We start from the raw sequence: 24,177 nt of genomic DNA, 5'->3' as shown, positions 1-24,177 counted from the left end.
AAAATTCTCTTAGAGATGCTTGATATTTAGTTGCAAAGCTTCCACGTTTAAAGCTAGAGGAAGATGTTCCTGTTATAGATTACTTTTTATGTCTATTACAGGCAGAAGGTTCCTCTACTGTTTCTTCAGGAAACCAGGCAGCTGAAGCTAAAGGGAACCAAGTCAATAGTGCACAAATCCCATGTCTGTTGTCAATGCCCACCAGGAACCATATGGATATTACCACTCCTCCATTACCACCTGTAGCACCAGAAGTATTAAGAGTGGCAGAGCACAGACACAAAAAGGGGTTAATGTATCCCTACATCTTTCATGTTCTAACCAAGGTAAGGTTTTTGGAGTTTTAAGTAGCACCAGAATCCTAAAAGGATTGGTGAACGCTTGCTGTTGTCCCTTGCTTTTAATTAATTAGTGCAAACATAGCCGAAGCCCTGGTGCTTCTAAAGCTTTTCTTTCCTGGGGTTTCTAAAAATGTTTAGAACTCCCCCCCCCTCTCCCTTTGAAATGCCATACCAACCATCTGTTTGGATCAGGGGAGATGTGAAGATTCTTGTATGCACTGGAATGCCTTCTGCTGTTGCACTCCCAAGATTCTGTAGCGTGTATATGTTAAAATAATTTAATAGCGTTTCTGACTTCTTGCCCCATCAACCTATTCATGTCTGGCAACAGAGCCTGCTGGGCTTGACCCAAATGACATAAACAGGGTACTTCCACAGTAGTGGAAGAGGCCCTGTTTCCCCATTATTCATCAGTGGGTCCTGAGGTCTACAGTTTTTAGGACCTTGATCTCAGTGTGCTTCTCTCATGACTGGTGTACACCAGCATCAATAAGTCCTCCAGGCAACTGTCCTCAGGCTGAACACTGGATAAAAAATGAATCAGTTAATCAGCCAATGAGATTTTAGGTCTTGAATTATTTTTATTATGAAAAATGTATCCAAGACTTTAACGCAGAGTGGTTTCTTTATATTGTGCATTTTATCGTAGCTAATAGGTGCTGAGAGCTAGACTACTACTACTAATGCTGGAATCTGCAAGAGTTTGTATGCTACTAATCATTTTGTTCATGTACAGGGTGAAATTAAAATTGCAGTTTCTATTGAAGATGAAGCAAACAAAGACCTGCCTCCTGCTGCTCTTCTTTATAGGCCAGTTCGTCAGTATGTTTACGGTGTCCTGTTCAGTTTGGCAGAAAGCAGGAAAAAAACTGAGAGGCTTGCCTTTAGAAAGAACAGACTTCCTCCAGAATGTATGTATCTGCCTTCTACTATTATTGCTGGCTGAGCTCGGACATCATACCAAACTATAGTTTGCACCAGCCATGTTTTAGAGTGTCCAGTTTGAGCCAAACGTATAGGCATCTATGGTTTAGAGCTACTGCACTGCTTTCATTTTTCATCTGTTCAGCCCTCCTATGTTATCTATTTATTTTATTTAAACAGGATTTATATACCGCTTCATCATCTATAACCTCAAAGCAGTTTACATATTCCACGTAGGCAACAGACGTCCACTTGCACAATGGAACTTCCCCCTTCCTCCTCTCCCTTGTCACCTGCCATGCACCCTCAAAATCTGCTCCAGAGCCTCAGGAGTAAATTCGGGTTGGAGGAGTCATTGGGGTTGAAGAGGAAGAAGTCCTGTTGTGCGAGCAGAAATCCATTCTCATAGTGTTGGATACAACCAATAGAATGCAATTAAAAGATTCTGGAGGAGAAACAATGGCCACAGCTATGGTTTATCAGTTCAGACATCACTGTCATTGTTAGTATAACTGTAATTTCTAATTAATGGATTTCTGACTGATTAAAAAATGGATTTGTTAATTCAGATATCATCCAAAATTAGTTAAGCTTCGTATAATGTTTGAACAGTCAGCATTTCCTTATAAAGCTTTATATACCACTTTTATACTACAGTCTAAACAGCAGTTCTTTGAATTTTGCTACAAACACAAATCTTAAAACTTACTAATGCAGTTGTAAAATAGTAGCAGCAAAAGACAACATTATCTGTAGCTGAAATACAATATTTCATTCTTCCCTGACCTTGTTGGAGGAAAATTTATATATAATTATCATATTATGAATTCAGTTTTGAAGTGACTTCTGGGTTACTTTAAAAAGTGAGTGTGTTGGAGGATTGAACTAAGTGCATTGTTAGGTTGTATATTGTGTAAAATAGGCCTCTATCCTGAATGTTGACACAAACAGTTAAGCAATAACCTTGATGGGACAGCACCAAACATGGGTTTTTTCTTGCAGATATGTCAAAATCTATAAAACTACTAGAAATATAATGAGTTAAGTCTCAATAATCCTGTCTGTTGGCATCAGGCAGGCATCTTTGGATTATTCTTTTTGGTGCCTGCTTAAAACATTTTTGTTTAGGCAACCCTATCCAGACATGTAGAAGTTACATGTGCTCAGTTTTTTTTGTTTTTGTTTTTTAGCTATTATTGATTTTAATCACCTTTTGAATGTTTTAAAACATTCGTTTTTAACTTTTTATACAGAATATTTTATTTTATATTTTTGTAAATCGCTTAGAGGTTTTTGTACAATAAAGCAGTATATACATTTTGTTAAATAAAACAAAATAGGAATTACAGAACCATCTAACTTGTGAAATGAAATCTTTTCTGAACCCAGTATTGCTGTTAACGTTTAGTATCTTGTATTCAGCATAGCTGGACAAGAAGAGCTTGAATATGTACCGTGCATAAATGTCCACCTATTGGACACAATTCACTGGAAACATGTCCTGCACAAGGTCCTCTGAAATTAATTCTTCTGATACAACTCAGACCAAATTCACACCAGAGTGGCATGGGATCTTTTGCCATTGCCTGTGCTGAGTGGGAAGGAACCATACCATTTGAGATGAAAACACTGTTCTGGAAACCTGGCAGGGGACAAGCGGGCAGAAGGGGTAAGCACCCCATCTCTTGCCCCCCACTCCTCATCTGCACGTGGTCCCTCCAGTGCTGCTTTGCAGAGGGCAAACAGTGGTTTGGGTTTCCAAGTGTGAGTAGGCTACAGAATGTGTAGTTCTGGCCTTAGTCTGGCTTTCAGAAAACAGCTTTTCTGATACTCCCCAGAAGGCAGAGGTAAGAATTCTGTCTTCTGCATTTTGATCTCAATATTGGTTTGCAGTTTTAAAGAGCGTAACAAGATGGCAGTAGTGCTTGGCATACTGTACAAGTCCTATAAAAGCATCAAGCCTGAAGGGAGAAGCAGAACCTTACAGAATGCAGAAATGATCATGCACCAATATTGTTTAACCAACCTTCACCTTTGTTTTTGGCCTTTGCAAATCTCCATTAAGAAAATACATACAAGCAACCCCCCCCCCCCAATTTACATACGTTCAGTATGTGCACGGCTGTGCATACACTCCTTGCACCAAACCCAGAAGTGACCCAAAAACATCACAAAAAGGGGCAGAACAGGGTGTTTGCAGGTTTTTTCAATGGGGTTTCAAATATACACAATTTCACTGACACACGCGATGTCTCAACCTGTAGCCCCCGCGTAAATGAGGGGGTTGTCTGAGCTGACTTGAATGCTGTAGGCTAGTTTTCTGTTCAAACAAGGGGTGATAACAGTTCGCACCAACTCCCCTCTACCTGTTGCCCCCTGTACCATATCCCATACTTTTTTCTAGTATCCCCTTTCTTCCAGAAGCAGATTTAGAGGAAGTGGACAGGAAAGCTGTATTCTGTTCACAAATGGAAACTTAGAATTCAGGCCAACATACTTACAATAACTTCCAAGATCAGGTAGAATCAGAGCTGGAAGGAACCAAGTCTTGTCTCTCAATACATTTGACTCGTCCAATGGCATATCCAGCCACCAACCTACAATTTCAACTTAGGTGTTAATGCATTTCATAGAAATCCGGGAGATATAAAAATTATCAAGTGTTGTCCATGCAAATAAAACTGTATATGAGTAGCTTAAATATGCTGGCTGGATTTCAGCCTTGGTAAATGTGTACAGAAGTTGAAAGTATTTGGTTTCCTTTTTTTCATTCTGTAGTCTCGCCGGTGATAATAAAGGAATGGGCTGCTTACAAAGGAAAGTCCCCCCAGACTCCTGAGTTGGTAGAAGCTCTTGCATTTAGGGAATGGACCTGTCCCAATTTGAAGAAACTGTGGCTGGGGAAGGCGGTAGAGGACAAGAATCGACGAATGAGGGCTTTCTTGGCCTGTATGAGGTCAGACACACCAGCAATGCTCAACCCATCTAATGTGCCCACTCACCTTATGGTGCTCTGTTGTGTATTACGGTGAGTACGTTGACTGGATTTTTGTGTAGGATAAACACTCATCTAGAGCCACAAGATAGCCACCTGCTTTAATCCATTTAAAGACAGAGGTTTCCTCCCATTAGCAATTCCAGTCTCATTCCTGGAACAGGTTTTTCATGGCTCCGCTCTTCCTTTTCAGCCTGCTGCACCACCTCAAAATTTGTTCCTGAGGGCTAGGTAGTCTGGAGTGGCTTGGGATATGGGGCTGGAGATCTGCAGGTAGAGGCAGCATCAGTGGTGATCATCCCTGTTGCACGAGTGCGAGAAAATCTTAGGATTCAAGCCCAGGTGTCTTGCCCTTAACTTTGGCAAGTGAATGCAAACCATATGGCTTAACTAATTTAATCTAGCATTAATAATATCTCTATGATGACGTAGTTTTACATGCTCTTCCAAGCTTAGTGTGCTTGAATTTTTCGTATTAAATTTACTGATCTAATATACACCAGGGTTTTTATTGTTGCCACAACGCTAGCTTAAGAAGCATACTGTAAAGCACTTCTTAATTTCATTGATTTCAATAGCAGAATTAAGAATTGAATGTAAATGTCTCCCAATTAAAAAAATAATGGGACTTTTAAGTGCTAACTTTTTGCAGGTTTGTGCCAAGTATTGTTATGTCATTATATAATTTCCATGTGGTTGTTTGACTTTCAATTCCTATATGCAGAAATTATAAGTAATGGTACCACAGCTTTCCAAGCAATGCTGATTCAGTGCTGTCTGTCTCTGCAGATATATGGTGCAATGGCCTGGGGTTCGGATACTTCGTCGCCAGGAACTTGATGCCTTCCTGGCTCAAGCTTTATCTCCAAAACTATATGAACCTGACCAACTACAGGAACTAAAGGTGACTTTAGAACTTTGCTTCTGTGGGGCTTTTAATCCATACTTAATACAAGCAATCCCATTTCTTTGTCAGTACTCTTAACTTAATCCATATGCGTGTGTTATGCAAGTGTAAGTGTGTGTGTGTAAGTGAGAGAGAGACAGTGAGTGAGTGAGAGAAGGGGTTCTGGTTTCAACTCCAAGTGAACTCTAACTTGTTCATAGTAATTATGATATCATCTATTCACTTCTTTACTTGGTATTTTATTTCCTTTGCATCTGTAGCTTTCAAACTTGTAATAAAGGGTTTCCCAAGAATATATCACTTTCCTTGATTCCCTCTTTTTCCCGTGGAACCCCTGTGTGTCAGCTATAAACCAATATATCTTTAATTATTTCATGGAACTAATTGTGCATCTTCTGTTCAGGAAATAGTCACTTTAATTATAGTCACTTTAATTAGCCGACCCTACTGGGTAACCCTAGGGTTTTAGTGCCTAACCTTGAAACAGAGGGGTTTGGACTTCTGCTAATTAAGTATACTAGTCAAGGTTCTGTCCCATCTCAAAGGAGTCATTGTTTTTGTTTGCCTTGTCTATTGCTTCCCTTTCCTCGCCTTCTCTACTTTCCTGGTCCCCGGTCCGTCCCCCATCACTGCCCACTGCTTTCTTGCTAGCAACTTAGACTTCCTTAGAGAGGTATACCTCCCACCATGGCTCTCTAGCCCATCTCACTATCCAAAAAACAAAGAAAACAAAAGAAGAAACAGCCTATTGCGGACCGTGCATGCTCAGTGCACACAAAATGCTGAACTCAGGGAAGAGGGTGGGAAACCAGGGAGAAGGGAAATGGAATAGAGTGGCCAGAACCCTGGACAAAAATGTTACATTTTGTTGCAGGACCTCTTTTTCTCTTTTTTTAAGCTAAATATACTGGTAAGAAGTGATATCCCTAATCCTTTACTGCGGGTGTTTGCTATTCTACTAACTGGATTAATAAAGATCTGCATCTCTAATTTCCATAGTACTTTCTGCTAATCAATACATTCATTTCTCATGGGGTTGCTTTGTTTTAAATATTTTCTTACTCATAACTTGTTTGGACATTCTTTTTCTCTCCCAGCCCCATGCCACCATACAGTGAGGGTGGTCCTTTTCTAGCTTGTCTTGCCACAGGGAGAAGTGGAACAGCCAAACTGATCCCGGGACTGTGCAGAATCCCATGCCCATGGCAAACCTAAGTCCTTTTTTTATATGGCTTTTTAAAAGTATTTCCAAATAGATTGCATTCCCAAATTAACCATGGAATCTCTAGGTATGGCCACTCATTACCCCTATTGTGAATGAGGGGGCCTGCAAGCCTTATCTCTCCCCACAGACAATCTAGGAGGGAAGCAGAAGGGGAAGAAGCAGAGTTTTCTAAATAGCCTACTTTCTTGTACTGGTTTTTCCACAGTGGTCAAGTCCTGAAAAACAGTTATCTGCAATTTACTTGCATTTGTATTAAATAGTCTGCAATGGGCACATTTTTCAGATACAGAGAAATGTTTAACTACATACAGGCAGACTATTTTAATGGGCTTTAAGCAAGTTTAACTTAACTAGCATGTGCAAGATCATGTGGCTTTACCTGTACTCTTTCAGTAATAAGCTCTTAATAAGTGTGCTTGAAGCCTATAACTTTGTACAGCTGGTAGAAAACTGCGGTTTCATTTTCTGTCTTCAAAGATTGAAAATTTAGACCCTCGAGGAATTCAGCTGTCAGCATTGTTTATGAGCGGTGTTGACATGGCATTGTTTGCAAATGATGCTTGCGGGCAACCGATTCCTTGGGAGCATTGTTGTCCATGGATGTACTTTGATGGGAAGCTGTTCCAGACCAAGCTCATCAAAGGAACCCGGGAGAAAGTTCCTCTCATTGACCTCTGTGATGGTCAGGTATGTTCGCTCCTCAGGTGTCTGTTATGCCTATGGAAATTTCACTAGTTTTGAGTCAAGTTAGTCAGTTGCAAATCCGTTTGGTAAAAAATAAAATAGAATGCTTACTTTAACTAAATAAATCACATTTGGTAATTAGATTGACTTAATTTGGAAGTCAAAAGGTTGGTGAGTCATACTTTATCTAACATATGTTCGTGTGCATAAATAAAAAGAGCTTGACAAATTGTATTGACCTTATCCTACTAAAGATCCTGGGCCTGTTTGAATGCAGAATACTACGTTTATGTGTTTAAGACCTGATGTTGATTCTTGATTGATAAATGGTTTTGTAGAATAGCATATTTGAATTTAGAAGGGGTCAGTTAGAATATTTAGCTTTCTGGAATAAACAGTAAGAAATATGTTGGTTTCTCAAGGTACTTCCTCTGTCACCACTCAAAGATCCAGACATGGGGCTGGGCTGGATCTTCTTCCTGTGAACTGTAGGAAGGAAGACTCGTTGCCATAACAGGGGTTTGACCAAGAAGCACCTCCATTTGTCGTTCAAATGTGTTTGTGCCGTGTGTTTTTTTATTGTAGACTGAACAAGCTGCCAAGGTTGAAAAGATGCGCCAGAGCATCCTTGAAGGCTTAAATTTCTCCCGGCAGAACCATCCACTTCCTTTTCCTCCACCGCCTGCCATGCCTTTTTATCCAGGTTCTGTATACCCTCGGCACTTTGGGCCAATTCCACCACCTCAGGGCAGAGGCAGAGGCTTTCCTGGTAAGCATGTGTCACTGTTAACATGTAGCATTTCATCCAAAATAAATTTTGACAATGTTATTAGTATAATTAGGCAGGCTTGCCTGGAGCCATCGTTCTATATCTTTAGGCATCAGGCAAAAACTTCCTCTATAACCAGACCTTTGGCCATTAACTATCTGTGGCCTTTTAAAAGTGGGTGGGGTGTTTTAAATGTATTTCTCTTTCCCCCTTAGTTTTGATGTATCTGTGTTGGGTGACAGGTTTGTTTGGTTTGTTCTAAGTCTCTTTGGGTGGCCTTGGACATAGGTGAATTGGACAAGGTAAAGCAACTAACATATTTAATAAATAATAATCACTATTGGCAGTAGTACAGTGGTGCCTCGCAAGATGAAATTAATCCGTTCCGTGAGTCTCTTCGTATAGCGGTTTTTCCGTCTTGCAAAGCAAGCCCATTGACAGCTTAGCGGATTAGCGCTATTAGCGGTTTAGCGGCTTTTAGCGGCTTATCAGCTTAGAGGATCAGCTGATAAGCGGCTTAGCTGCTTAGAAAAAAGGGGGGGAAAGGGGGGAAAACCCGCAGGAACTCGCAAGACATTTTGTCTTGCGAAGCAAGCCCATAGGGAAATTCGTTTTGCGAAGCGCCTCCAAAACGGAAAACCCTTTCTTTCTTTTTTTTTAAATTTTTTTTTTTATAAATATTTATTAAGGTTTTTAAATATAAAACATAATAAACAATCTTACTTATTTCACAACAATTTCATCACTTCTTTGGGCTCCCTCACGTCTCCCGCTCCCATTTACATCGTTAAAAAAAAATTTTTCCAAACAAATTATCAACTTGTTTACAATCTCATGTCCACTCACACATGTATGTGTGAGAAAACGGAAAACCCTTTCGTCTAGCAGGTTTTCCGTCTTGCGAGGCGTTCGTCTTGCGGGGCACCACTGTAGTATTGATAATGATAATACTATTTGTATAGCGCAGTACTGTGGGATATGTTTCCTTATTTATATGGTTTAGCACATAAACATGCTTACCATCTATAACAATCATGGCATTTGTCATTGTGTGTTGAGTAACTGAAAACCTGGGGTGGGGGGTTGTCAGCTGGTGCTCCCTGTAACTTGTGGACCACCAGATCCTTGAGTTTTACAGGATACCACTGAGTTCTGTGGTCTACCATTGCAAGCTTTAATGCAATGGTGGTTTCTTGAGGCCCCCAGATAAAATAAAGGAAATTCAAAAGGAAGCATCACTTTTGGTCTATCTGTTTGGAAGCGGTTATGAGGAAGGTGTGTTATCCATGGGCGGAGGGGGGGGCAACCAGAGTGAGAGTGTACTCCTCAACAATTCACATATGACCCAGAATGGTTGGAGACCCCTTGCATTGTCATACTTGATGTAAAGTTCATACTTATGTATGTTTGACAACTGGGAAATATCGTCTGGTATTTATATCGCTGACACGATGTGGAGGCAGTATAAATTCAGTAGAATATGTTGCAGTACAGTGTTGCATTATCACATTAGTGTCTTAAGGTGTATGTTTAACTGCCGTGATCTCCTTATAAAATGACTTACTTAAAGTGACATACAAGCCAACGGTCCAAAATGGTGGATAGAGTCCATATCTTTTTCCTGTTGAAGAATTCCTGTACAACAGGCGGTCAACTGTAAATTAAAAAATGGTTGACAAACTCTCTATGTTCACCAATTTCATGTTTGCTCTTGGGTGCTAAATCGGCATATTCTCAGATGTGCAGCCCTGTGCTTTTGGAGGGAAACTGTGGTCAAGAGCTTATTTTTCGGGGCAACTCCTGTATGTCCCCTCTCCCCTTCACGGTTTCCCCCTGTCTCTTTCCCCCTGGGTCTCACAGGAGTCTATGGCTTTGGAGGCCCCTATGGGGAAACAGTTGCAACAGGCGCATATCGAGCCTTCCGGATGGCTGCTGCAGGAGGACACTCCGGAGCCTTCTCTGGCAATGACGGCAACAGGACTAGCAAGTTTCAGGGCGGTAATTATACCAAACCCCTTTTCTTAACATCTTACGGCAGTAGCCTTCTTCACCTCACCCTGGTCTGAGACTTTTCAACAGGGACCTCCTCGCTTTCTCTTCATCCCTCTCTCCTGTAACCAAACGCAGCTGTCATTCTGCTGTACAACCTACCCCCTCGGATTGCTGTCACGTTGTTCACTAACGCCTGTTACTCAGAACTCTGTGACATGCTACAGGAGTCACATTCTCGCCTCCAAAATTAAACGCACACCTGGGAAAATGCACGTATTCTTTTAAAGGTTTGTTTCCAATTTTTGGACAAACAATTTTTCAAAGGCAACATGCGCTTCAACACTGGGGTTTTTTTGCTTGTTTTGAAATCAACTGCAGGATAAAAGTAGCAGGAAACACTGCTGATGTTTTATTTGTAAGTAGCTCATAGGTGTTCACGTTTCAGAAGCTGGGCATGTATTTCTGAAGGGAACAGTGTTTTCCCCAATTTCCTCCTTAATAAAATAGTGGAACAGGAAGGCGCCCCCCCCCCCGCATTTTAATTACTTCCAACAAATTCCTGCAAGCTCTCTAACATCAGAGCTTTAGCTAGTAACTGACACTTCTGGCTCTCTGAAGCTCAATGAAGCAGCTGCTGTACTATTAGAGTTGATTGTACAGTATAGAGAAGAATGTACTTCCCTGCCTTCGCTAGCGCTGTAGTAATTAGTATGTTAACGCTGGGGCCTAATTTGTAACCACATTGCTTCTATCTGTTTAAACCCTTTCATTGCTATCAGCTTTATCAGTCATATCTAGCTAACATTTATCCCATAGATTATTGGGAATGATTTGATTATGTCTTGTAAATACTCACACGTGAACACTTGAATTTGAGTTGAGACGTATTCTGGAACAGAGAGGTAATGAAGGTTCTCTCCCTACCCCTGAGTTTTTAAAAGATAAAACACATGTGGGGTGGTTAAAAGTGGGGATTTCTGGCATTCTCTTTGCATGCAGGTAACTCGCATCTTACTGTTTATTTTACTTACAAGATCACAGTTGTGCATGGTGTGAGGAAATAAACAAACGAACAATTGGAGACTGGATTAAACCCACTCTTCCTTTATTTGTTCCCCTTCCCCACCTGTGTACAGCTGCAATCGCAGGTTTACCCAGCTTTAGGAAGGTGCCACGAGACCTCTGGGACCCAGTATCCAGTTGTGGTCTTGGTTACGCTGAGGCCATTGAATCTAACTGGAAAAAATGAGTGCAAAACGGTCAATAATCTCAATGGGATCTAATCTTGAACAGGGGTGTGTAGATTGTAAATGTAGCATTTGTCAGATTATTGTAAATTATGATGCTGATAACGTTACCCCCAGGAAGGACCATCCAATCCATTTTAAATAAATTAAAAGAACCTTAATACAAAACTTAGAATCTTTCATGCCTGAATGTGCCATGAAAACCCAGTCTTTGGAAGGAAAGCAGTATTTTCAGGGAAAGTTGGAAGTCCATGTACTCTGTTCTCTGAATTGTAGCTGCAAATAGCAATCTCTCTTTTCATCTTTGTACAGGTGTCCAACCTATTCCTTCTCAGGGAGGGAAACTCGAAATAGCTGGCACTGTGGTTGGCCACTGGGCTGGAAGCAGACGTGGTCGTGGAGGAAGAGGGCCGTTTCCTCTGCAGGTGGTTTCTGTTGGAGGGCCCACAAGAGGGTAGGCAGAAATAAATCTTAAATTAATATTGGCTTGACTTCGGAATTTAGCAATGGCAAAAGAAGTGGCAGCTGGCTTTTATTAAAGTACAGAAAAGGGCAATTATTGTATCTTTTATTTCAGAAAATTTGGGTGTAAAAAATGAATGTGGGTCAGACATTCTGAAAAGATCAGAAATGATTTTACCTAATGGGAAGTTAGCTATAATTAATATCTTTCATGTTGACCATTGATCTGAACCAAATCTCAACATATATTTCATTCACTTATGTTGCCTGTTTTTACTTATATTTTTCTAAGGCAGCTGCTGCCTATAAGGTGTTGATCATTTTACAGGAAGAGGTACTTTGGTTAAGCAGTTTATTTAAAAATGGCAATGAAGAACAAACATGGATCAGTACAGGCTAAACTAGTATGAGATTAGTAAATGTTAACTTCCGAGCATTAAGAATTACTAAAGAGATTATATTTGAAACTTGGCAGCAGGATTAATTGGGGGGCGGGGCGGAATAGGTGCTGACTTCTATTCATACCAGTTTTCAGTGTTTAGTTTGCTGGTGCTTTACACAGCAACTGCAAGAATGTAAGTGGAAGAAACATTTGTTTGAACAACTTTCACATTATAAAAAATAAATATTTCGAGAACCTTCTTAATGATATAGAGAACCAGCCTTCTGATTGTGAGGACCAAAAGACAGTGCTGTGGGGGTTTTTTTTAAATGGAAACTTTCTTTTTTTTAATTAAAAATACAGAAACATATCTAAAGTTTAAATGTGTTTTTAACTTGTTTCTCACTCAATGCAGACGCCCGAGAGGAGTTATTTCCACTCCAGTGATAAGAACGTTTGGCAGAGGAGGAAGATACTATGGGAGAGCATATAAGAACCAGGGAACAATTCAGGTATTGGGAGAAATCATTTACGAAACTGAGAGTCAGAAAAGATTTTGGTAACATGAGTTTAGGTGACAATCATGTATACTCCAGTTTAACTATAGACATGGTAGTAGGAGGATAGACTGCATGAAAAAACCATATGACCGTAGAACTAAATTATATTGGCCTTTAATTTGACTTGTTTTTTCGCTGCCTTTTCCCCTATCCTGGGGGGGGGGAGTGTGGAGTTTGTGAATTGCACTCAACTCTTTCAGAGGTTAATTCTTAACATAGGGCACAATTTGCCCTAAGGAGCCCCTTCAGCGGAAGTCCTGTGCAAAGAATTTCCATTTCCCCTACTCTTCTTTCCCTGAAATTGGCTCCCAGGGTGGAGGGGGGCTTAGGAGAACCCCCAGAGCAGGGGGAAGGATAGTTCCCCCTGCCAAGCTGATGCTGAATCCCTCCTTTATCTGCAACTCACACCTTTTGTTTTAGCTCAGTAATCAAAAGGGTAATAGGGTTTACTGCCAACATGGTCAGCTTACTTCATCATTTTCCCATTGCTTTTGTTGCACTCTGATTCCATTTGCTCAGCAGTTCTGGATGTTAAATTAAGTCTTGTAATATAATAGACTGGCATTAAGCAGATGAGATTGTCAGGAGTGCATGATAAAACTAATTTTTCACATACGTATCTGTACTTAAAGGGTCACATATATAAAGCAACTCAAGATGGAGAAGGGGAATAATAGAAAGGGCAGTGTAAGTGATTTCTATGTGGATATGTACACTTACATAGACACCTTACATTGGCTCTGCAAAAGAGCTGTGGATGAACAACGTAATTGGGGGTGGGGTTTTTCCATATTTTGATGTCAGGATTGGCATGCTTTTAATCAGTGATTCAGACACCTAAACTGTTATCATATTTAATTATGGGTGATATTCAGCTGTCGTGTGCCACTGTTCACATGTCATGGCAAGCCAAGTTATAACTTACGGGGACCATTCAAGTGTGCTGGCTCTTGGGAATGAAATTGCAGCTGCTTTGTTCCCCACCAGTCCTTTTAGCTTCGCCTGGCACAGCAGCTAAGCCAAGATTCGACTTAGCATGCCATCCAAATCCAGGATTGTGGTTAAGGAGGACAGAGCTTAATCACAATTCCAGGTTTGGACAGCCTACAAAGTCAAAACTTGCTTTAGCTGCTGGCTGCCCTGAGCATAAACTGCCAAGGAGGAGAGAATCATCTGCAGCCTTCTCCTTGGGAGCCAGCAGGCTGTGATTTGGCCAGATTTGTCACTTGCTTCTTAAAATGAAATCTAACTTGCTGAACAGTTTCCAAGTGACTGGTCAGCACCCTCCTTAATCCAGAGTGGCTCTTCAGACCATGAAGAATAGGGCAACAGGCCCCAGGTGTGAGTTTTTGAAATTTTATTTCTAGTTCATATTTGTAAGTGCTGTGTCAATCCAATAAAGGAAAATAAATAATCTTGCATGGCATCTACAGTAATTTCCAAAGCGATAGCCAAGTTAGTCTCTCACAGCAAAAAGAATAAGGAGACTGACACATGTATGGTGGCCTTCAGTTTTATGGACTCAACACCATTTCACACATCTGAAGCTTAAAAGCTTATGTCATAACAAATGTGCTAATCTTTAATAGCTATTTGTTTTACTGCAGTAAGAAACCAGAGGAGCATGGCCCAGTTTGCATATACTGCTCAGCCAAATGTGGTTTGGTGTGAATAAGAGAGAGAGAGAGAGAGAGAGAGAGAGTGTGTATGAGATTGCAGCTGCTTTGCTCTTCCCCAGTCATTCCTTTGCTGCACGACAATAAACCGTTTAGAGCAATACAGGGTTGGGAGACTGGATCTGGCGAGTGAACCAGATCCTTACTTTGCCCTCACCCACTGGCCAACTTAGAGGTGGGGAAGCCCACCTGTCAGTAAGTCACCTGACATCAAAAGGATGCCACGTGACCTGCTTTCCTTTGCTTGCGCTGTTTGCCGATCTGTAGTCCCTTTTGCCTCATATATCTGACATCATTGAGGGCATGTGTGTGTGGCTTGGTCAAAGCAGCCATGTGGGCCAACTGGCAAGGCCTGGCAGCTTAATTAGGTCCATAGGCCAGAGCCTCCCCATTAGCCTACCTTGACAGTTAAGCCCCAGCTCTTAGCTTACCTCTTTTCAAACCTTGAGCTGTAACCAGAGTTTGTCCTATACAGTAGAACCTCTACTTACGACCACCTCTACTTGGGCCTGATCCAAGTTGCGACTGCGGCAAACCTGGAAGTAAATACCAGGTTTGCCGCGATTCGCACACATTCAGAAGCGGCTTCTGCCGAATGCGCCTGCACACAACGGCGCTTCTATCAGCGACCTGGATCAACTTACGGACGGACCCCTGGAACTGATTACGTCTGTAAGTAGAGGTTCCACTGTAGTTAACAGCTTCTGGTTTGTCTGGGAGCATTTAACCATGAGGAGTGCAGATTTGGACACCATGCTAAGGCATATCATGGCTTAACTCTGCAGAGCAGCTGTGGAGAGGACTAAAGTAGCTGCAGTCTCCTCTCCATGCTGAGCCAAGGACTCTGAAGGGCAATACTGCCCTACCTAAATTATGTACTTATAACCCACCTGTCTTCTCTTTTATTTTAAAATAGGGCAAACCTCCTTATGCTGCTTCAGCAGAAGAAGTGGCCAAAGAACTTAAGTCAAAATCAGAGGAATCCAAGTCCTCTGTTGTGTCTTCAGAAGGATCCCTGGCTGAAAACGGAGTAGTGAACGAGGAGAAACCAGCCTCCCAGATGAATGGGAGTACAGCAGACGTCAGGGCTTCCAACCAGTCTGAAAGTGCCTTGAGTAATGACTCTAAAACGTGCAATACAAATCCTCACTTAAATGCACTAAATGCAGACAGTGTTTGCCATAAAGATGATACTCTTGAGGCCACTGTCTTAAAAAAAGAAGAGTAAACTTATTTTTTATAGAGGGTGAAGGATGTTGGAAGGGTCAGGATTAGGAATATCTGGAAAGAAAGAGAGCCTACAGTTACGTACATTTTTTCCTTTCCGTAAGAGAAAAATGAGGACTTTGGAAATTTGGATCCCTCTTGGATGTCAGAGATTTAAAGAACACATTTTTAGTTTTAACCAGTTGTAGTCAAAATGCTACAATACAACAAAAATGAAAGAGAATGAAGAGCATTTGACTCCCGCACTTAAAATGAAGTATACACAAAGTTTAAACTGGTTATGACAAAAGCTCGTAGTTTTTGTTTCTTGAGATATATTAAAAAAACAACAACAAATTTTGGCAGTCTTTCAGTATATATAGCTTGAAATATAATTTTTAGTATTTGGCACCATATGTATGCCATTATATTTGATTTTGCATTACTGTGTCACAAAGCTTTCTTTAAGGCTTTGATTTCATGATTATGGGGGGGAAAGGCACAACCACAGTTCTTTCTTTTCTTAAATTTCATCACTGTTGATGTGGTTCTTTTTATGTTTAAAATGTGCAAACTATCAAAATAAAAAAAAATTATAGAGTAATATTGGAGTTCTGCTGATTTTAAATATACATCATACATACTTTACAAGCAAGGTAAAATGGATTTAACTTTAAAATCATAGAAGATGCAAATGACCTTTTCAAAACAAACACAATGTGTTCTGATACTTTTTGTGACTAATACCATGCATCCGTGATCAATGAACTATGTGGTTTTGAATCAGACGTAGACCATTAGTACTACTATTTGAGCTAAACTTCTGCATGGTTCATAATTTTTAAAGTGTGTAGTTAATATTATGCATGTTATTGTCCTCTTTCTTCCATTCTTACAAGTACTGTGCCCATTTGCAAAACAAAAAAAAGCTAATAATCAGTAATAGTCCTATAAAAGATGTTAACTATGTTTAGTCATTGACTGATCTTGCTCTAACCTTAAAATTTTGTGATTATTGACCTCTGTTGCATTTATTCTAAAACAAAAAAATTATCTAGCCGTTTTGAATATCAACGTTACCCTGGTGTACTCATTGCTGTATGCATTATTGTTCTCTGTTGCTGTTTTATGCCTTCATATTAGCAAATATGAAATTCTGTGGAAAAACAAAAAAAAGCTTTGATCTTCAAGAAATACCCCCCTTCTGTAGCAGGAAACAAATGGCTTGTTCTTGAGAACTTTCCCATCAAGAATTTAGTATAAGCAAATATACCTGTATCATTTTGATGTTTTTGTTAGTGTTTCCAAACTTAATGTACTTCAAAATCAGAATCATTTCTTTATATTTGTTTTCATATAATTCTCCTGATGCTCTTCATCACACATTAGTGATCAGAAATGAGGTGTAATTCCCCATTCCCTGCCCGCAAGAGCTAAGTAGGTATCTTAATGTAAGTTGAAGGGAGTTCTGCCCCAACTCATGGATTGTGCAAGAATGAACTACTGTTGGGTTTGATTGGTTGTAGATGGATTGTGGTGTGGTGTATTTGAAGGCTATTGAATGCAACTTACAATGCTTAATAAAAATCTTTATTCTTTTAGTATAAAATTGCTGTACGGCGTCTTGATTTGTATGCTCTCTTGTGATCCTAAGCCCCTATAAAATTCTCTTTTTCACAGAAAAAGAAACAATCCTCAAGCATGTTTTCAGTGCTTCCTGTTGACCCCAGAAATGTAAAATTACAATAAAAGGTAAAGGTACCCCTGCCCGTACGGGCCAGTCATGTCCGACTCTAGAGTTGTGCGCCCATCTCACTTAAGAGGCCGAGGGCCAGCGCTGTCCGGAGACACTTCCGGGTCACTTGGCCAGCGTGACAAAGCTGCTCTGGCGAGCCAGCACCAGCGCAGCACACAGAAACGCCGTTTACCTTTCCGTTAGAAAGCGGTACCTATTTATCTACTTGCACTTTTAGGGGTGCTTTCGAACTGCTAGGTGGGCAGGAGCTGGGACCGCAGATGGGAGCTCACCCTACCGCGGGGATTCGAACCGCCGACCATGCGATCGGCAAGCCCTAGGTGCTGAGGATTTACCCACATCACCACCCGCGTCTCTTTTTTTAAAAAAAAAATTACAATAGCACAGTGCTATTAATTTATTACAGATATTTATAAACAGCTTTGCAGTCAAAATATATCAAATCATTCAACAGTAAGATAAAATGAGTGGTAAAATGCAGACTAAATTTAATAAAACCATTTCTACAATTAATTTTTCAATTGAAAAATGACTGGATCATCTTAAGGAAAGCCTTCAAAATGTCTTCAGTAGTTGCCTAAGCTTCAAGATGCTACGTATAAAGGTAAAGGGACCCCTGACCATTAAGTCCAGTCGCGGACGACTAGGGTTGCGGTGCTCATCTCGCTTTACTGGCCGAGGGAGCCAGCGTTTGTCCACAGACAGCTTCCGGGTCATGTGGCCAGCATGACTAAGCCACTTCTGGTGAAACCAGAGCAGCGCATGGAAACGGCGTTTCCCTACTTGCACTTTGACGTACTTTCGAACTGCTAGCTTGGCAGGAACAGACCGAACAATGGGAGCTCACCCCGTTGCGGGGATTCGAACCACCAACCTTCTGATCGGCAAGCCCAAGGCTCTGTGGTTTAACCCACAGCGCCACCCGCATCCCATGCTATGTATGCACCTGCGTAATTTCACCTAGTAACTGATTCCAGAGGTCTGGAATTGTAGCACTAAAAGCCCTGGATTATAGTACAAGCGTAAGTGCAACTCTGAGGCATGCAGTGCTTTTGGCAGTGCCCAGGTGCTGGACAAAAGGTAGCCTCTTTTGGTAACCCTTAGTTGAGGGTCTTCCTCCTCCCACCCCCAAACGATGCTTTGATTTATGCCCTTGCTATTGGCAGCTATTGATTCAGGAAACAACCTGATGACCGCAGGATACAATTTCTACTATATCATATGGAGCTGGGGTGGGAATTCACTATAGGGTGCCATTGGAATCAGCGGCCATGCGTTTTGAGCTATGTCATCTCCCTGTTTGATCCAGCAGGAAATCTAAGGGCATGTTTATGGGAACAACAGAAATTAGCCACCAAAGAAGTTTGATTTGCATAATTTTTAGCTCATTTCTGATTGCCACAATTGCTACCGCTTTCCAAACTTGGCTTTAAGGAAGGCTATGATAATTTGCAAATACTATGTCTTGGTGAGACTGCCACATGAATGTGCTGGCTTCACACGGAAGGAAGCTCTTGTCTTTTTTGTTGGGATGGATGGCTCAAATGTGCAGAGAGGTTGGGGCAGGAAAAACCGTCCAGTTATTCATAAACAGCTGCTTATTTCCAGTGTGAGGTGCTAGCCTTGGGGATGCCAGCAGTTGCATGTTAACTAATCCAAGCGCTGGCTGGTGTTGGAGTAGTCTGTTCTTCATTGTCGAGAGGAGACAGCTGTTTCTTTATCTGGGTAAATAATTGATAATAGTCTGGAATTAGGCTGCCTTTGTATATTTTCATCCATTCCTCTATGTTCTCCTAGACTATTGAGGAGAAATACAAAATTACCAGATCAGAGTGAATTGGAATCAGTACAGTGCATTTCTGGGCCATGGAAAACAGGTTTCTAGTCCTTGTGATCAGGAATAATGTTTATTAGATAAAGGGTGGAGGTGGGAAAGCAGTGCTAAAGATGCTGGAGCAACCTGTGCCTCTTCACAGTTTGCGATTCCTACTTCCTAGATGTCTTCCTCTGCCTTGCTACTCCTGCCCTTCTCTGCTGCCCCTCAAATTGTAAAAGAAACCTAGTAATTTGTATGCATGATTTGTCCAAAAAGTAAATAGGAGTTTGATGGGTGTGGGTGTGGGTGTGACTGGAATGTGGTTTGTTTGGTTGTTGTTGTTTTGCTTTTGTTGTTTTTAAGGGATGGCATCCAATTCCGTTGCACTTGTGCAATGTTGCACTTGTGTAATGACAATAAAGAATCTATCTAAATATGCATTAGATGGTGAGCACATGCAAAGATGTTTAATCCACAGTATCGGCAGCAAAAATAAAATAAAGGTATTTTATCCAAATTGGGTAGGTAGATTCATTGCAGTACTAGCATGTGCTCCAGGGCAATTGGAACGACAGTTCTGATTTTCGTCAGCATGAACAATGTTGTTTAAACAAAATGCATTGTTATATTTCACAAGCATAGCACAATGTTCTGAAGAAAACGTGATGTTTTGTATGAATTGATACAGTACAGTAATTTGGAGCACTGTAAGAAATGTGGTTATGCGGTCAGGTGCATGGGGCCTGTGACGGACGCCATCTCATTACATTTCTCATAGCTCTACAAGCTCCCTCTACTGTGTCCTTGTAGTGCTCAGCAACTGTTATTTGAAAAGCAAGTCATTCCATCCCCTCTGCCTGTGCTTTTAGTATCACAGTTAAATCTGACTATAGGAGGGATTTCCAGAAGGGAGCTCTGCATCTGAATTCTGAGGATTTTTACTACTATTTCTGGTTGGGCTTGTGGGTAGGGAAAGCAAGATGGCTGTATTGGCTAATGGCTCCATTGTGAATCTGGGGAAGGCACATGCCTCAAACCCAGGAATGGCACTTTCTGAAACAATCTGCTCAGCCTATATAATGATCATATAAATAAATGGACCTGGAAGTGCAGTGCATCTGATCTGTAAGCCATAATGCTATTGAAGCTGAAAGATGTGCTCTGGTAGTGGCTGTCTAGCAGGGCTGGGAGATCTGCTCTCCCATACCCAACTGCAGCCACCTACGAAATCAAAAAAGGAAAAAATAGGCTTTGCTGTTGCTGACCTGTGTGATCCTTCGAGAGATCTTTCTTCATAAAGTCAATGCCAGGTACAGAGAAAGAGCTATAAACATAATAGATGAGAGGCTTCTAAGCTACAAAGGTCCCTCTTCTAAGATTGGCTTGAAATCCATTTGTAAGATTGGCTTAACAAATCAACTTCTACTTGCCTGGGAGTCCTGATGCGCTGGGCTATGCAACCATTCCACAAAGGAACAAACTTTCTCTTGGACACTGATTTCCGCATTCCAAAATCCTACCTTGAATAGACAGCCTTTCAAGGGTTTGGGCCAAACCTCAAATGACCCAATGGAGGGAATGAACCAAGGGCCTGCCCCACATAAGTTTTCCTGGGACAAGAGCAGCATATGTCCATTCATGAAAGCAAAACTCAGTTTTCATATGTGTATGTGCATGTTTTATGTGGTGGGGGCCTTGTTGTTCTGCCATCTTTGAACCCCAGTTCACCTTGCCTGAGCAGTAAGAAGCAAAGCAGAGTTCCTAGCAGAGTAGAATAAGATAGTACCACAACGTCTGGGCAGTGTGGGGTAGCAGCACAGCCTTCCACAGGACCTATTTTATAAAGGACTGGAGGAATGATTTAGGAAATAGTCCTGGCAGAAACACAAATAAATTTGCACATCTTCTGTGTAAACACAGGCGCACTTCTCCTATGCAAAGTTTATTTAAGATCCTGCAGCATGTTTCTGCCCTGAATTTGTCTGTGCCAGTTAGCTTGCAGTCACGTTTTCCATCTGGGAAAATTGATTTGTGTCTCCATGTTCTTGATTTTACATCTGAATAAGTGGCTTCCACTCGATGGCGACGCGTTTGCCTCTTCTTCAGTTTCTTCAACGATGTTCTTTGCATGTCATGGAGAAGGGTGATGAGGAAAGGAAGGAAGGTTTATCCTAGCAACATCCAATGCTGTTTGTTTAGGGTTTCATTGATGCTGTCAAATCTGCGAAGGAATGTATGTCAGAATACTGCCATAAAATTTTAAATATAAAGGTTTTAAATATAAGGTTTCCTCCTTTTTAAAAAAATCAAAACGTTTGCCACTGACATAACCACCATTTTCTCTTTGGACTCTCTGGCATAACAGACCAGAGTTTGGGTGCCATCTTCTCCGCAGGACCAACTAGTCTGACAGGTTTTTCAAGGTAATGTTTGGCATATGATTCCTACTTCACTCCCAAAAGCACACTCTTCCATTGTCTCCTGAGACAGACGGATGCCAACCAATTCCTCTTTTTGTATGGGTTTATGATCAATACTGGGTTTGTTTTTTTTCTGCTGGTAGCATCCAATTAGAATTGTAGGACAGTTCAAATTGGACATTATCAGCAGGGAGAAGAGATGGAACAAGTTCAAATTGGTCTCTCTTCTCTGCTGCTAGTGGCCAATTAGAATTGTTCCCCCACTTTTCTCATTGCCTCTTTTCTGACTCTTCTGGCCAGTTAGAATCTGGCAGGGCAGAGCAGAGAGCCTGGAGGACACTGGCAGAAACTTGCATGTAAAAGGGCTGTTCATAGTTCAAAAAAATGGCATTGGTGGTGCCTTATCCTGCTGGCCAAACCTTCCTGGCAGTGAATTTAATTTTGAGGGTGGCAGCCTTGGGCTTCAGGGATCTATGGGGGTTCTGAAAGGACTTCCGGGTTGACGCGATCGGATTAATGGCGGATTCCCTCTGAGCTCCGGGGGGAATCGGCTCCGCTGAGAACGGGTCTTGCCGCGCCGGCGACGCGGGGACCCTTAGAAACCACAGGTGCGGATACCTGTGGACCTGGTGACTCGGTGGGCACCTTAAGCGCCCTCCTCGACAGTCAAAGAGCCTTTTTAAAGGCTGCAGAGAAGGTACGAGGAGTGGCGTGGTGCTGAGAGTAGACCGCTACCTCAGTGGAGTGAAGCCGCAAGCCATTGCCGGAGAGCGTCAACTTTCTTCCCGAAATTTGGACCGAAAGTAAACACCCCGTGAGTAAAGGAAATTCGATCTTTAAAAGAAATTTTATCCCTAATCTGGCGACCGGGGGGGACGTGCTAAAGGGAAGTCCGCACCCCCCCTCATACAGACAATTTAAAGCAAGGAGCGAAAGCCTAAGATCAGAGAGGAATAATCTCGTGTCTTTCGGAGATTGACAGAGACTTTATCAATTTACGTGAACAAGTCGGTTTTTTTTTCTAAGCTGTGCTGGAGGAAAGAGGAGAGTTTCAGAAAATTTCTGTGTACCCCCCCCCCCCCCGAACCCGGGAGTACCCTGTAACAGCCTAGCGCGAAAGAACAGAGTTTTGACAGCTGTCAAGTGAGCTGTCAAACGGCAGGACTAAGAGAACTGTATTACTTTATATCTTTTGGATTTACAAAGTGTTATATTCAACTAGAAGTGGTTGGAAACAAAGTAAATAACGAGCTAAAAAGACTGTTGGTACAGAACTTTAACAATGGCAATCCCTCTAGAGGGGACTGGAGACATTACAATGGCTGCAGAAGGAAAACTACTAGCAGAAATAGAAAGAGCCTTCTTTCTCGTGGGAACTTTACAAGAGCAAGCTATGATTATGGATAAACAGTTGATGACCTTGATCTCTAAGACAAGTAATCCTGCTGATGGAAGGAAGGAATTGACTCTGGAAGATTCTGCAGCTGAACCAGAAAAGATATCTTTGGAGTTGGAGGAAAAACAGGTCGAAGGGGAGAAAGTACAGTTGTTAAACTTCTTACAGGACTCTTTGCAGCCAAGGAACAGAGAAGCCCTTTGGACTACAAGTCATGGAGAGAGAGAAGCAAGGGAGGAAGCCGCTGGACACAATAAAAGATGGGAAATTAAAAAAATAAAGAAATACAACTGGGGCTTCCTCCTCTTTTCTGGAATTGATGACTTGGGACTTTGGGGACCTTTGGCAGAACCTTGGCACCAAGTCCTTCTAATTAGGATTGATCTGAGAAAGGATGAAGAGACCTCCCGAGACTTGAAGACCAATAAAATGGATTACCAACAGAACAGGCAGGGAGAGACTGAAATAGACTTAAAGGCCTCTGACGTGAGAAATCCGGGCTAGGGATTTTAGAACAGGACAGTTATTTTGGAAGGGACAGATACCTGGGCAGGGAGGGAAGGGGAAAAAGTAGAATTTAAAATTTTAGGATTTTTGGGTCTTTTTTTTATAATGTTGATTCATATTTTAATAAAAAAAAGGGTAATTTTTGGTATAAGAATTTTGATTGATCTTAGAATAAGGATCTAATGTATATAAGTAAAAGATTATTGAATTGGGCCTAACAAAAAGAATCAAATTTAAACATAATAAGAATAGGATTGGGGAAGGAAATAAGAACTTGCTGAATTTAATATGGAAATTGGGATGTATGGGGGGGCGGGGGGAAGTCAGGGAAAGAGGGTTATGAAAGCAAAGATATGAAACCATTTATATGTTTGTGTGTGTGTTGTCATAAAATGTGAAAATCCAATAATTTTTTTTAAAAAATAATAATAATATGGGGGTTCTGAAAGGCTGAAGGAGCACTGGAGGGTCTTTAGGTGTATTCCTATTGTTGTGAAGCGCACACACGCAACTGCTTCTACATTCCCAATATTTTAGAATAAATAAAAAGGTTTTGTCACCCTGCTTTGAGAGTTTTTTCTCTGTTAATTACTACTCTCCTCTCTTCCCCAAACTCCCAAGATCAGCAGGAGAGAAAATGATGGCAGGCAGCCTGACTAGCCCAACAACACTCCCTATTTTTTGCCACAACTAATTCCTAGTTCGGGAGAAACATTTCACCTTCCATTTACCTTATTGGCCTGAATATAAGCCTCACTTTCCCCCAAATTCCGACAGTGAAAAGTTAAAGTGTGGCTTACGTTCGAGACCTTATGGTATGCAGCCAGGAGCATGGGGCAAACAGCGCCAGGAGTGTGGCAAAGCGGCATCCGCCCCGTGTGTAGTCCCCCGTCCTCTCCCCCAAGGTCAGGA

At 41.4% G+C, this 24,177-nt stretch overlaps 2 protein-coding genes across 2 annotated transcripts in view; one reads left to right on the top strand and one right to left on the bottom strand.

Annotated features, from left to right (window-relative positions):
- FAM120A (family with sequence similarity 120 member A) overlaps positions 1–16,979 on the top strand; it is a 50,762-nt gene extending 33,783 nt beyond the window's left edge. The window contains exons 9-18 of the mRNA XM_081848835.1: positions 102–326; positions 1,078–1,252; positions 4,044–4,293; positions 5,050–5,164; positions 6,870–7,079; positions 7,662–7,845; positions 9,706–9,843; positions 11,397–11,538; positions 12,344–12,440; positions 15,081–16,979. Of these exons, the coding sequence (XP_081704961.1) occupies positions 102–326; positions 1,078–1,252; positions 4,044–4,293; positions 5,050–5,164; positions 6,870–7,079; positions 7,662–7,845; positions 9,706–9,843; positions 11,397–11,538; positions 12,344–12,440; positions 15,081–15,392 (1,848 nt within the window). The 3' untranslated portion in view covers positions 15,393–16,979. The remainder of the gene's footprint in view (positions 1–101; positions 327–1,077; positions 1,253–4,043; positions 4,294–5,049; positions 5,165–6,869; positions 7,080–7,661; positions 7,846–9,705; positions 9,844–11,396; positions 11,539–12,343; positions 12,441–15,080) is intronic.
- The window catches only part of NINJ1 (ninjurin 1), a 436,658-nt gene that overhangs the window by 294,662 nt on the left and 117,819 nt on the right, over positions 1–24,177 (bottom strand). The gene's annotated exons all lie outside the window — the stretch shown is intronic.

This window comes from Podarcis erhardii (assembly GCF_964252035.2).
Source record: "Podarcis erhardii genome assembly, chromosome: 2".
Taxonomy (NCBI): domain Eukaryota; kingdom Metazoa; phylum Chordata; class Lepidosauria; order Squamata; family Lacertidae; genus Podarcis; species Podarcis erhardii.
This window is presented reverse-complemented; position numbering and strand designations above follow the sequence as displayed.